Here is a 13629-nt window from a genome sequence, read left to right as displayed (position 1 = left end):
GTGACACCCCACCCTGTGTCGTGGCCTGACCCCGAGTCCTGAGGAAAAAGGAAAGACTGAGGAATACCCCCCAAGGCCTTTCTGACACCACTGTGTGGGGAACAGGGCACAGGAGGCGTTTGAGACAGCAGAGAAGGCAATCCAGAGCACTGGTTTTTAGTGGGAGCCAAAAATTGGAGAATCCCATTCCTAAAGCCCGACAGAGCTGAACAAAGAAACACCATGTCTGCCAGTTGAACCAAAAAGCTGCATTTTGTTGCCAATGAGAGGGCAAGGAGTCCTGTGCTCCTCTGGCACTGGGAGGAGAGATGAGGAGCCGTGGGTGTGCTGGGAGTGCTGAGAGGGGCATTGCAGAGGCACTTAGAGGACAGGGCTACTGGGAGAGAGAATGGGAAGCACCTGGATCTACTGGGAGAAATGGAGAGGCACTGGGAGGAGAAGCAGGGAGGCCATGGAGGTACTGGGAGTGCAGTCGGGAGGGAATGGGGAAATCTCTGAGGGTTATGGGAGCACTTGGATGTGGAATGGGGAGTCACTGATGGCAGTAGAAGGGGGGTGGGCATGGCCCTGTGGGTTCTGGGGGCACAGGGAGCTCTGGGGAGCTGGGGAGCCTGTGCAGCCTCACACGTGATCCCCAAGTTGTGCCCACCTACCCGTGAATGTTGAGAACACACGGGAACAGTGGGACGTATACAGGTATATGACTGCCCATAGGTGGGGTCCCCCAGTGCCCCCAGTGCCCGCAAGTGCCCCCAGTGTCCCCCAGTGCCCAGCATGCCCCCAGTGTCACAGCACATTCCCGTAGATGTCCCCAGATTCCCTTGGTCGCCCATGGGTTGCTGGCAGCTCCGCGTAGGTCACCTGGGGATCCTGGAGTGTGGTGGCACGGGGGGACGCTGCGAGAGACACTGGCTGTGGCATCTGGCTGGAGGGACACTCATGGGTGACGTGTCCCTCTGTGTGTGTCCCAGCCTGGACTTACCCCCCGTCTGCTTGGTGATCACGACGTGGGTGTACAGCACCTCCCCCTCCTCTGGGGGGGCCGGGGGCTCCGGTGGGGCCCTGAGGGAATAAAGGGGATGTGTGAGAGAGAATGGGGGTTCTGGGGGTTGGGGGTCAAAGACGGGAGTGTGGTTTGGGCTCCCCGCTCACCTTTCCTGCTGCTTCCTGGCAGCTGCAAAGGAAAGAGGAGAGGGGGTAACTGTGGGGTCGCCAGGGCCCGGACCACTCTCAGGAATCCTGAAACCCCACTGCACCCTCAGTTTCCCCGGTGTCCTCTGATAATCCCTGCTGCCCCCAGAACCCCTGAACCACCCCAGTGCACTGGACCATCTGAGCCCCTAGAAGCTCAAGTTTGTCAGGGAGTGGAACACTCTAAATTCCCCCAGGATCACTGAAAGTACCACCAAAATCCCTGCAAGGCCCTCCAACATGACCCTAAATCTTTTAAAACCCTGAACAAAAGTTCTCAGGGCACAAAGCAGACCAAATCAGAGGCTGTAAGTGCTGCCCCATCACCCCCACATTCCGGTGTCACCACAGCACCCCAAGGCCCCCATTGTCCCCATTGTCACCCACCCATGTTGTTCCACCGGCGCCAGCCCACAACTCCACCCATGAGCAGCACCAGGAAGAGGAGGGACCCGCCAAGCCCTGTGGCCACTGCAGGGGACAGAAGGGACACATCAGGGTCACCTGTCACTCCTGGGGTCCGGCAATCCCAAAGACTCAGTGTGACCCCACCTGTGATCCAGAGTTGTCCAGTGGTTCCCTGTGGTGTCACCTCCAGGGCCAGCTCTGGGCTGAGTGCCCGGAACACGCGGTGCCCGTCCTGTCCCAGCTGGTTGGTGGCCATGCAATGGTAGGTGCCCGAATGTCCCACATCGACGTCCCTAATGTCCAGGAGGGGACCCCGGGCCACCTCCTGCCCATTGTGGAGCCAGGTGAAGGTGACAGGGGCTGAGCCCACCTGCACCGAGCAACGCAGCGTCACGGGGTCACCTGGGCGCACCTGGAGTGCCGGGGGACTGGGGGTGATGGTGGCATTGGCCACGGGCACTGCAGGGACACAGAAAGGGCTGGCACATGGCCGGGGAGGATGGGGATGCTGTGGGTGGGGTCACCCCCAGCCCGAGGGTCCCGCTCACCCAGGACAGTGACATTCAGGGGGACACTCTGGGCCACGCTTTCACCGTTGCTGACCCGGCACTGGTAGTGGCCGCTGTCATTGTCCCCAGCGTGCCGCAGCTCCAGGCGGGGGCCGGTGCCCAGCGTTGCCCCCGAGCCCTCCCGGTGCCAGGAGAAGGACAGGGGACCTGTCCCCATGGCCACCGTGCAGCTCAGCACCAGGCTGTCTCCAAGTGCCAGCTGTCCTCCGGGGGGCTGCACCGACACGGACACTCCCGAGGGTGGGACCTCTGTGGGGAGACACAGGAGGGAGTGGGGAGATGGGAGGAGTGGGGAACACCAGAGCGATGTGAGGAAATCAGGGTAGGGGCAGGATCAGAGAGGGGTGGGGAGATCCCAGTTAGGAAGAACAGGGCCCAGACACGGGGGTGAGGCTTGGAAAAGGGTGGAAGGGACCCCCAGGAAGGATGGGACATTGAGGGAGGTGTCTCATGGAGAGGGCTGAAGGGAAGGCCACGGAAGATTCTAGAGACCCAGACGGGGAAGTTGGGCAATGTAGGAACCAAGAAGAGGGAGGGACCGCTTACCCAGGGAGGGGTGAGGGAACCTGGAGAGGGATGGAGGCACCAGGGAAAGCGATTGGGAGGACTCAGGGAGGGAGCTGGGAAGGCAGGGGAGCATGGAGAGGGTTGAGTGCGGATGGGAGACCTGGGAGGGCTCTCGGGGCTCCCTGTGCCCATCCCTGCACTCACTGCGCACCGTGACGCCGAGCTGGGCGCTGCTCTTCCACACAGCCCCATCCCTGGAGCTCACCTGGCACCTGTAATTCCCCGAGTGGGAGAACCCCACGGCGGGCACCAGGAGCTGCGGGGACCCCTGCGGGCCCCCCACCCTCTGTCCATCCCGGTAGAAGCTGTACAGGAGGGGGACTGGGGGCCGCAGGGGGCTGGGGCTGCTGAGGCAGCTGAGATTGAGGGGGGAGCCCTCGGTGAGCTCGGGGGGACCCTCCAGCACCGGCACCGAGAAGAGCTCTGGGAAGGAGATGGGGGTGGGGAGCGTGACACTGAGTGCACTGAGAAGTGGCTTTGGGGTGTCAGGATATTGGGGTTCCAGCCGTGGGGGTGCTCACCATGCACTGTCACTGTCACCAGCGCTGACACTTTCATTTCTGAGCCCACCCAGCCCTCGCATTGGTAGCGACCACTGCTGTGCACCTGCAGACGGGACAGGGACAGCTCGGTGCGACTGAGGTGCCCCCATAAATCCTTCCCATCCTTGTGAAATTGCACTCTGGTGAGTAGTTTATCAGGCCTGCCCCGGCAGCGCAGTGTCACCGTGTCCCCCTCCAGCAGTGCCCGTGCTGGCACCTGCAGCACCAGCAGATCTGTGGGACAGGAGGGTCCTGTCACACTGAGGAGCCTGAGACAGCTCCAAAGTGGGTGCCCATGGCACCGGGGACATCTGGCTGCAGTGTCCAGTGCACGGGAGGGTCCCAGGGACACCAGGAGCAGCCCCGTGGCACAGCTGTCACCAGTGGGGTCCCACCGCACTGGGGTGCACTGGGATGCACTGGGATGTCCCTGTGTGCAGGGGACAGGCTCTGGCCACACGAGGGCTGTGAGGCCACCCACGGACTGGAGCCCACCCAGAGCTCTCAGGGAGCCACCCTGAGCATTTCAGATCCCCCCTCACCATTTGACACCAGCACGGGGGGGCTGCGCCCACTGCCTGGTCTGTCACGCGTGTAGGTGCCACTCTCGGTGACAAGGAAGCTGTCGGGTCCCTCCTGCCACCAGCGCCGCCCGTCCTTGTACCAGGTGGTGGCACCGGCGGTGCCCGAGCCCTGGCAGGTCAGTGTCACCCGGTCCCACAGCACCGCCGGTGTCCAGGGGGGCTGCACGAGGAGCTGGGTGGTCTGGGCACCTGCGGGTGACAGGGGACACCAGCCTGCCAGGGCCAGCCCGGGGCTGGGGACAGCGGGGTGGGGACATGGCATCCCCCGAGGACTCACCAGCGAGCCCGAGGGTCTGGGCTGGAAGGGAGAAGGGACAGGGCTGGGTGGGGGTGGCCCTGCAGGGACAGCAGCACCTGGGGCACCTGCCGTGGTGTCTGTCCCCAAAACTGTCTGTTCCCATGGGGACACTGGGGTAGCACGGAGATTTGGAGGACTGGGACACCTCTGTCACCCTGGACTGAGGCAGGACATGGGGACACTGTGGACACCCCATGTTTGCACAGGTCACCTCCACCAGCCCTACAGCACCTCTCGCCATGACCACATCCCCATGGCCCTGTGCTCGTGATCCCATTCCGATGGCTCCTGTCCCCATGGCCCATCTGCATGGGATGCGGCCCTTGTCCCTGTCCCTGCATCCCTGTCTCCCTGTGTCCTTGTTCCCACAGCAGCCCCTACATCCCAGACATGAAATATCTGTCCCCCTGTTCCCATCCCCACATCCCAGTTCCCCTGTTCCTGTCCACACCACTCAGGTCACACTGGTGTCCATGCCCAGGCACTGGCTCTGTTTGGCCTTGGGGACCTCAGGGGACCCCACAGCCCCCCTGTGCCCCCTCCCCACCGGTCTCTGCCTCACCAGGGCCCATCCCTGGGGTGTCAGGCCCGTGCCCGGGGCACTCACCCCACAGGAGCAGCGCCACCTTCCCGGCCATCCCGGTGTCCCCGGCCATGGGCGCTGGCTGTCACTCGCTGCCAGGGCCACCTGTCCCCTGGCTGGCGGCTCTTGGGATGAAGGGACAGGAAGCGAGCTCAGGTCTCGTCCTCGTGTGTAGGTGGCCCTTGGTTGGGGAGGGGTGTGGACAGGATGGGGGCAGGGTGGGGACCTTGTAGAACATGGGGGTGATGGTGGGACATGGTGGGGACAGGATGTGTCCACAATTTGGTGGCTGAGGTGGTGCTGGGACCAAGGATGGCTGTCATGGCGCTTGTCTGCCAGGGATGGGGCCACATGGGAATGGGGGTCCCAAGGTTTGGGTGGAGTCAGAGTTGGGGATGAGGGTCCCAGAACAAAGTAGACTCCAGTGATTTGTGATCATGGGATAAATCCCCGGGATGGAGGTTCCAGGGGCATGGGGGTCCTGGGGAAAATCATGGTCCACAAGGGAAGGGGAGGTCCCAGACACTGGAACTGCCAGGATGGGGATCCTTGGGTATGGAGACCATGTGGAATGGCATTCCTGGGATGGGGGTCCCAGGGCAGGGGGACAGAAGGAATGGGGGTGCCTTGGTTGGGGTCCCAGGGGAATGGGGGTGCCAGGGATGGGCAGTGGCTGGGCAGGCCCCATGGGTCACAGCTCCTGCCCTGGGTACCTCAGATTTTCGGGTCACTAAGGGCCCAGCTCTGTAGCCCGGGATGTCCCGTGGTTTGGGGAGGTCACCTAAACCCCAAAGGAACATTCCAAGTGTCTGTGGGTCTCCGTCCCCCTGACGTCCCAGGGACATTTTCCAATCTTCAATTTCTATTCCCTTCCTTTAATCCCTCAATTTCACACAAACCCCGAACCCCTCTCTCTTCCAGACTTGATGATCCTGTAGAACACCTGATCAGGGAATGGGTTGGGGGAACCCCAGGGTGGGGGAAGCAGAGGGTGAGGGGTCTGCAGGGAGGGGCGGGGAGGCTGTGGGGCATGGGGGTGTCCAGCTGTGCCCCCCAACACTTTCACTTTCTCTCTCCTGCAGCAGGAGGAAGAGGCTGTTTGTGCTGAGAGCCACACGGGGCAGGTTCTGTCCGGGGGGGCACATCCAGGGCTCCTGTCCTGGGGTTCCTGTCCCAGGGGGACACATCCTGCCCGAGGGGGTCTTGTCCTGGGGGATGGTGGCTCCGGGGGGTTCCAGACTTCTCCATTCTCCCTCCTCCCATGCAGGATCTGGGCCGGCAAGAGCAGCTTGGGAATGGAGCCCCAGGCAGGAAGGAGCTCCCAAAGTCCTCCTGCTGGGAGCCAGTGGCCATCCAGGTGTGGGGCCCGGCCATGGCCCAGCCCCACTGCTCAGGGATGGGCATTGGCCAGCCCTGCTCTGGCCAGCCCCAGGTGGCAGCCAGGACCTGAGGCTCCCCCCACCCCCTTGCCTTTGATTCTGGCAGCTTTTCAGCTGCTGCAAAGGTGAGAATTCTGTGGGGGGAAATGGCCTGGCTGTGGTTTGCTGAGCCCTGCAAGAAGCACAAAACCCCGTGTGAGCCCAAGCAGTGGCTCTGCGAGGGCCTTTGATGGTTTTCAGAGCAGGGCTGGCTGGAAACCCCCCCTGCAGGGGCAGCTGTGAGGGAACCAGTGTGGAAATGCAGCAATTGATCCTTTGGTCCCTGTCCCAAAGGGACTGAGAGAGACCCAATACTCCTGCAAATCCCACAAGGATCTCCTCAACAACCAGCAGCACTTTGGAACCTCTCTCAAAGAAGGCTTGGGTTCTGGATGGGGACACCAGAAGAGAGGCAAAAGTGTGGAAATACCGAGCAGGAGCTGCCCACGTGGCTCTGGGGCACAGGGCTGTCACAGCAGGAGCCGGGAGAGCCAAGGCAGGGGAATTCAGGGCAGGCTGCAGTGGATTTACCAGAGAATCAGAGCCTGAGGGACACACGGGCATTTCCACACATTGCTGTGCAATCCCTGCTCCAAGGATGAACAGAGTTTCTGCCCTTTTGGCAGCACAACCCGTGGGAAGGAAATCAAGCTTCAGGGTGGGCACGAGAAAAATGGGCAGAGTTCCTAACTCTGGCCCAACAAAAGCCTTCCTTATGGGCAGGGCTGCAGCCCGGCAGGCAGGGAACAATCCCATGGACCTGTTGGACACTCAGGGAGATTCCACACTCTGTGTTATCCACAAGCAAATGCTGTTCTGTGATGCACTACTGGGCTCCTGAAGAGAACCAAACCATCTCATTTCCCTGTGATTTGTTTGTACTGTGAGCGACTTGCGGAATGACCAAGCATTTAAAGGATTGTAGAAACCAGAATATTTTATACATTGCCAGTTTGATTTTTGCTGAGTTCGTTGTTGATTGTGATAAAAACGATGAAGGAACATATTTTTGCCTTTATTCTGTGGATGCATAATTTTGCCTCCTCCAATTGGGCAACAGGGAAATCCAGCAAATGTAGCCTGGGATTTCCCATCATCAGGGCAAGGTCGTAACAAGAACCCCCTTAAGTTTGGGCAACCAAGATGCGCCAGGGCCCAAGTGGGGACAACGGGAATGCTCAGAGATCCCAGGACTGAGGTGCCCAGGATGTGCCCCCTCTGGGACAGGAATCCCCAAGGACGTGGCACCCCCAGAAGGACGAGGACCCCACTGGCACAAGACCTCAGGACAAGAGCCAGGCATCAGCACTCCAGAGGAGCCCTTTTCCCTCAGGGCAGGACCCCTCTGGATGTGTCCCCCAGGACAGAATCCACGTCCTGGCTTCAGCATAAACGGCCTCTTCCTTCTGCTGCAGGAAAGAGAAAGTGAAAATCCTGGGGGTGGGGACATGGCCAGACAGCTCCATCTCCCCCAGCCCCCCAACCTCTGCCTGCACCCCCAGCCCCCTTTTCCCCTTCCTGGCATCCCTCACCTGTTGCTTGCTCAGGTGTTCCCTGGGATGGCTGAGCCAGGAAATGTGGGGATGGGAAAAAGCCCAGGGGTGTGTGGGGCAGAGAGCCAGAACCTTCCAGGACAAGGCTGGGGAGCCCCCCTGGCCATGATCATCCTGTGGGAGCTGTGCTGGGCTCTGAGCCACCCCAAAATCTGAGGCACTCTGTGAAGGAGCTGTGAACCCTGTGCCCACCCAGCCACTGCCCATCCTTGGGACCCCCATTCATGTGGGAACCCAGCCCTGGCACCACCATTCCCTTGGTCTCTCCCCCCGGGGAACCCCCACCCCAGCACTCCCATTACCCAGCACCGCCATTATTGTGATCCCATGCCAGGGGCTGCTTCTTCCCCCAGAACCCCGATTCCCAAGGGTCCCTCTTGTCCCCCTGCACCCAAAACCCTTGGACCCACATGCCATGACACCCATCCTTGGCCCCCTGCACCACCACTGCCTCCAAATTCTGGACACATCCTGCCCAAACCATGTCCCACCATCACCCCCATGTCCCACAAGTTCCCCACCCTGCCCCCATCCTGTCCACACCCCTCCCCCACCAAGGGCCACCTACACACGAGGAAGAGACCTGAGCTCGCTTCCTGTCCCTTCATCCCAAGAGCCGCCAGCCAGGGGACAGGTGGCCCTGGCAGCGAGTGACAGCCAGTGCTCATGGCCGGGGACATCAGGATGGCCGGGAAGGTGGCGCTTCTCCTGTGGGGTGAGTGCCCTGGGCACGGGCCTGACGCCCCAGGGATGGGCCCTGGAGAGGCAGAGACTGGTGGGGAGGGGGCACAGGGGGGGCTGTGGGGTCCCCTGAGGTCCCCAAGGCCAAACAGGTCCAGGGCCTGAGCATGGACCCCGGTGTGACCAGAGTGGTGGGGACGAGAACAGGGGAACTGGGATGTGGGGATGGGAACATAGGAACAGAGATGTGGGGAAAAGGATGAGGGAAAAGGAACCTTGAGGAATAGGGGCAGATGTAGGGACAGGGAGTGGGAGACAGGGATGCAGGGACAGGGACAAGGGCCGCGTCCCATGCAGATGGGCCATGGGGACAGGAGCCATTGCAAGGGGATCACGGGCACAGGGCCATGGGGATGTGACCATGGGGACAGGTGCTGTAGGGCTGGTGGAGGTGACCTGTGCACGCATGGGGTGTCCGCAGTGTCCCCATGTCCTGCCTCAGCCCAGGGTGACAGGGGTGTCCCAGTCCTCCAAATCTCCGTGCTACCCCAGTGTCCCCATGGGAACAGACAGTTTTGGGGACAGACACCACGGCAGGTGCCCCAGGTGCTGCTGTCCCTGCAGGGCCACCCCCAACCAGCCCTGTCCCTTCTCCCTTCCAGCCCAGACCCTCGGCCTCGCTGGTGAGTCCTCAGGGGATGCCATGTCCCCGCCCCGCTGTCCCCAGCCCCACGCTGGCCCTGGCAGGCTGGTGTCCCCTGTCACCCACAGGTGCCCAGACCACCCAGCTCCTCGTGCAGCCCCCCTGGACGCCGGCGGTGCTGTGGGACCGGGTGACACTGACCTGCCAGGGCTCAGGCACCGCCGGTGCCACCACCTGGTACAAGGACGGGCGGCTCTGGGGGCAGGATGGACGTGACAGATTCCTTGTCACCGAGAGTGGCACCTACACGTGTGACAGACCCGGCAGTGGGCTCAGCTACCCCGTGCTGGTGTCAAATGGTGAGGGGGTATCTGAAATGCTCAGGGTGGCTCCCTGAGAGCTCTGGGTGGGCTCCAGTCCGTGGGTGGCCTCACAGCCCTCGTGTGCCCAGAGCCTGTCCCCTGCACACAGGGACATCCCAGTGCATCCCAGTGCACCCCAGTGTGGTGGGACCCCACTGGTGACAGCTGTGCCACGGGGCTGCTCCTGGTGTCCCTGGGACCCTCCCATGCACTGGACACTGCAGCCAGATGTCCCCGGTGCCATGGGCACCCACTTTGGAGCTGTCTCGGGCTCCTCAGTGTGCCGGGACCCTCCTGTCCCACAGATCTGCTGGTGTTGCAGGTGCCAGCACGGACACTGCTGGAAGGGGACACGGTGACACTGCGCTGCCGGAGCTGGAAGGACAAGCCTGTCACCAGCGTGGTATTTTACAAGGACAATAAATATTTGAAGAGGTCTCTTAGTGGCAAAGATATGTCCCTCTCCCGTTTGCAGCTGCACAGCAGCGGCCGCTACCGCTGCAAGGGCTCGGTTGGCTCAAGACACACATGGTCAGCACCAGTGACAGTCGCAGTGCACGGTGAGCACCCCCACAGCTGGAACCCCAATATCCTGACACCCCCAAAGCCACTTCTCAGTGCAATCAGAGTCACGCTCCCCACCCCCATCTCCTTCCCAGAGCTCTTCTCGGTGCCGGTGCTGGAGGGTCCCCCCGAGCTCACCGAGGGGTCTCCCCTCAATCTCAGCTGCCTCAGCACCCCCAGCCCCCTGCGGCCCCTAGCCTCCCTCCTCTACAGCTTCTACCGGGACGGGCAGAGGGTGGGGGGCCCGCAGGGATCCCCGCGGCTCCTGGTGCCCACCGTGAGGGTCACCCACTCTGGGAATTACAGCTGCAAGGTGAGCTCTGAGGAGGGGACCGTGTGGAAGAGCAGTGCCCAGCTCGGCGTCACGGTGTGCAGTGAGTGTGGGGATGGGCACAGGAGCCCTCAGATCCCTCCCAGGTCTCTCATCCCCACTGAACCCTCTCTGTGCTACGCTGCCTTCCCAGCCCTCTCCCTGGGTCTCCCCATTGCTTTCCCTGGTGCCTCCTGGTGCCTCCTACCCCAGGTCCCCTCACCCCTTCCTGAATAAGGTGCCCCTCCCTCTCCACGGTCCCTCCATTGTCCATGTGTCCTAGCATCCTTGTCTTTGTCCCCAGAATCTTCCCTGTGGTTCCCTTCAGCCCTCTCCTTGAGTCACCTCGCTCAGTTTCCCATCCTTCCTGGGCATCCGTTCCACTCTTTTCCAATCCTCGCCCCCATGTCTGCACCCGCATTTTCCTAACTGGGAGCTCTCCACCCCACTCAGATCTGCCCCCTCCCTGAAACCCTCACTGCTCCCTGGTGTCCCCCACTCCTCCCATATCCCCAGTCCCAACAGTGTTCCCCTGCAGGGGTCCTGCCCACCAGAGTGTCTCTGTTGGTGCAGCCCCCTGGGGGACAGGTGACACTGGGGGACAGCCTGGTGCTGAGCTGCACAGTGACCATGGGGACAGGTCCCCTGTCCTTCTCCTGGCACCGGGAGGGCTCGGGGGCAACGCTGGGCACCGGCCCCCGCCTGGAGCTGCGGCACGTTGGGGACAATGACAGCGGCCACTACCAGTGCCGGGTCAGCGACGGTGAAAGCGTGGCCCAGAGTGTCCCCCTGAATGTCACTGTCCTGGGTGAGCGGGACCCTCGGGCTGGGGGTGACCCCACCAACAGCATCCCCATTCTCCCCGGCCACGTGCCAGCCCTGTCTGTGTCCCCGCAGTGCCCGTGGCCAATGCCACCATCACCCCCAGTCCCCCGGCACTCCAGGTGCGCCCAGGTGACCCCGTGACCCTGCGCTGCTCGGTGCAGGTGGGCTCAGCCCCTGTCACCTTCACCTGGCTGTACAACGGCCAGGAGCTGGCCCGGGGTCCCCTCCTGGAGCTTGGGGACGTCGATGTGGGACATTCGGGCACCTACCAGTGAATGGCCACCAACCAGCTGGGACAGGACGGGCACCGCGTGTTCCGGGCACTCAGTCCAGAGCTGGCCCTGGAGGTGACACCGCAGGGAACCACTGGACACCTCTGGATCACAGGTGGGGTCACACGGGGTCACCAGGGTGTTCAGGACCCCCGGGGTTCAGTGTGACCCCGCTGTGTCCCCTCTGTCCCCTGCAGTGGCTCTGAATGTCGGCAGGACCCTCCTGTACCTGCTCCTGCTCCTGGCTGTCATCGGGGGCTGTCACTGGTGGCACCGCCGGGGTGGGTGACAATGGGGGGGCATGGGGGTCCCAGGGATTGGGGTGAAGCCCCTCAGAGTGTGGGGGCCAGAGGGTGGCACCAACAGTTCCTGACTTGGGTGTACCTGAGCCCCCAGAGGCCTCACCTGTGTGTCCTGGGGGATTTGGGGTGGTCCTGGAGGGTTTAGAAGGGCTACTGGGTGTTCTATCCGGGACGTTTTAGGGGTGTTTTGGGTCTCAGGGGGCAGTCAGGAATCCCGAGTGTGTTCAAGCCTCCCGATATCCCCACAGTCACCCCTCCCTCCTTTCCTTTGCAGCCCTCAGGAAGCCACAGGAAAGGTGAGAGGGGGTCTCCTGGTCTGAACCCCCCATTTTACTCTCTCTGCAGGAAGCCCCGCACTCCCACAGACCCCCCCCTTATCCCCGCAGGCTGCCCCAGGAGCCTTCAGCCCCCCCAGAGCAGGACGCAGCGCTGGACCCCCACATTGTGTGCACTGAGAGGGCAGGGGGTGAGTACAGGGGGGGACAGGGACTCGTCACCCACGGGTGACACCCCCACCCATGTACCCAACCCCAGAGTCTCTCTCAGGGTCCCCCCCGTAAACTCCCCCAGGTGACCACGAGGAGCTGCCGGGACCCCACGGGAAACACTGGGACCCCAGTGACATCTACGAGAACATGCTGGGACCCCAGTGACATCTACGAGAACATGCTGTGAGACTGGGGGACACTGGGTGCACTGGGAGCTCTGGAGGAACTGGTGGAACTGGTGGTCCCAGCCGAAGATGCCGCCCAATGTGTCCCCCCTCCATTTGGGTCTCATGGATGCCCATCCTGCTTGGGAGGTGGCCACGAGTGGGGAGGTCCCATGCATGGCTGCCCAGAGCTTCCGTTCCAGGGCTCCCAGTGCTCCCAGGGATCTTGGTGCTCCCAGTGCTCCCAGTGCTCCCAGGGGGTCCTCATTCCCTCCTCCAGTGCCAGGGGACACAGGACTGTTGTCCCTCTCAATGCACGCAAAGGGCAGATTTTGGATTAAACTTGGAGAAATTGTTTTTGTTTGTTCAGCTCTGCTGGCTGAGTTCGCTCTGGGCTGGGTCCCCCTCAGGTTGTTGAGCAGATCCTTGTAGGATTTGCAGGAGTTTTGGGGCTCTCTCAGTCCCTTGGGGACAGGGACCAAAGGATCAATTGCTTCATTTCCGCACTGGTTCCCTCACAGCTGCCCCTGCAGGGGGGGTTTCCAGCCAGCCCTGCTCTGAAAACCATCAAAGGCCCTCACAGAGCCACTGCTTGGGCTCACACGGGGTTTTGTGCTTCTTGCAGGGCTCAGCAAACCACAGCCAGGCCATTTCCCCCCATAGAATTCTCACCTTTGCAGCAGCTCAAAAGCTGCCAGAATCAAAGGCAAGGGGGTGGGGGGAGCCTCAGGTCCTGGCTGCCACCTGGGACTGGCCAGAGCAGGGCTGGCCAATGCCCATCCCTGAGCAGTGGTCATGGTGACAAGATCCAGGAAAATTCCTGGCAGTCAAAAACATTTCTTGGAGGCAGACCTGGGGGCATCTGAGCCCCAAAATGTGTCCAGTGCTTCCACAGGAGCCCAAAATCCGCAGGAGAGGCAGCAGAGCCATGTGTTTGTGCACTGAGATGGTTTAGCAGCACAGCTGAACTGCAGAAACCGTGGCCCGAATGACAACAGCTCATTAAGGGTTTGCTCCTGGTCCCTCTCCTCCTCCTCCCGCTGTGGCTGCTGTGTCGGGACCAGCAGTGGCCCAGGAAGAGCAGCAGCTCCAAAGGTGCTGTGGAGCCCCCTGAGGAGCCCTGGCAGTGCCAGCAAGGAGCGCCTGCTTTCCTCAACATCCCAGGGCAATTGAACATTCCCCGAGCTGCTGTGCCAGGGCTGAAGGGGGAAAAGGCAGTCAAAGGCTGAGGGTTTTCAGGGATTGTGGTGCAAAGGCACGGGAGGTGCTGCTGTGCACCTGAGAACTGCCTGGGGTTTGGTGCCG

At 62.0% G+C, this 13629-nt stretch overlaps 1 protein-coding gene and 1 pseudogene across 1 annotated transcript; one reads left to right on the top strand and one right to left on the bottom strand.

Moving 5' to 3' along the window:
• Positions 1–786: 786 nt before the first annotated feature.
• On the bottom strand, positions 787–5065 carry LOC134055091 (Fc receptor-like protein 2). Its single transcript, XM_062511222.1, has 12 exons — positions 4979–5065; positions 4786–4867; positions 4139–4159; positions 3820–4050; positions 3257–3511; positions 2880–3158; positions 2148–2417; positions 1729–2058; positions 1579–1662; positions 1153–1174; positions 983–1062; positions 787–896 (listed from the first exon to the last, which is right to left on the bottom strand). The coding sequence occupies exons 1-12, from the start codon at positions 5063–5065 to the stop codon at positions 787–789; spliced, it is 1851 nt and encodes a 616-aa protein (XP_062367206.1).
• Positions 5066–5281: 216 nt separating this feature from the next.
• LOC134055090 (Fc receptor-like protein 2) lies at positions 5282–12325 on the top strand (annotated as a pseudogene).
• The last annotated feature ends 1304 nt before the right edge of the window (positions 12326–13629 follow it).

Source organism: Cinclus cinclus, chromosome 31 (genome assembly GCF_963662255.1).
Source record: "Cinclus cinclus chromosome 31, bCinCin1.1, whole genome shotgun sequence".
Lineage (NCBI taxonomy): Eukaryota > Metazoa > Chordata > Aves > Passeriformes > Cinclidae > Cinclus > Cinclus cinclus.
The sequence above is the reverse complement of the archived record's forward strand: the minus strand, read 5'-3'. Positions and strand labels throughout refer to the sequence as shown.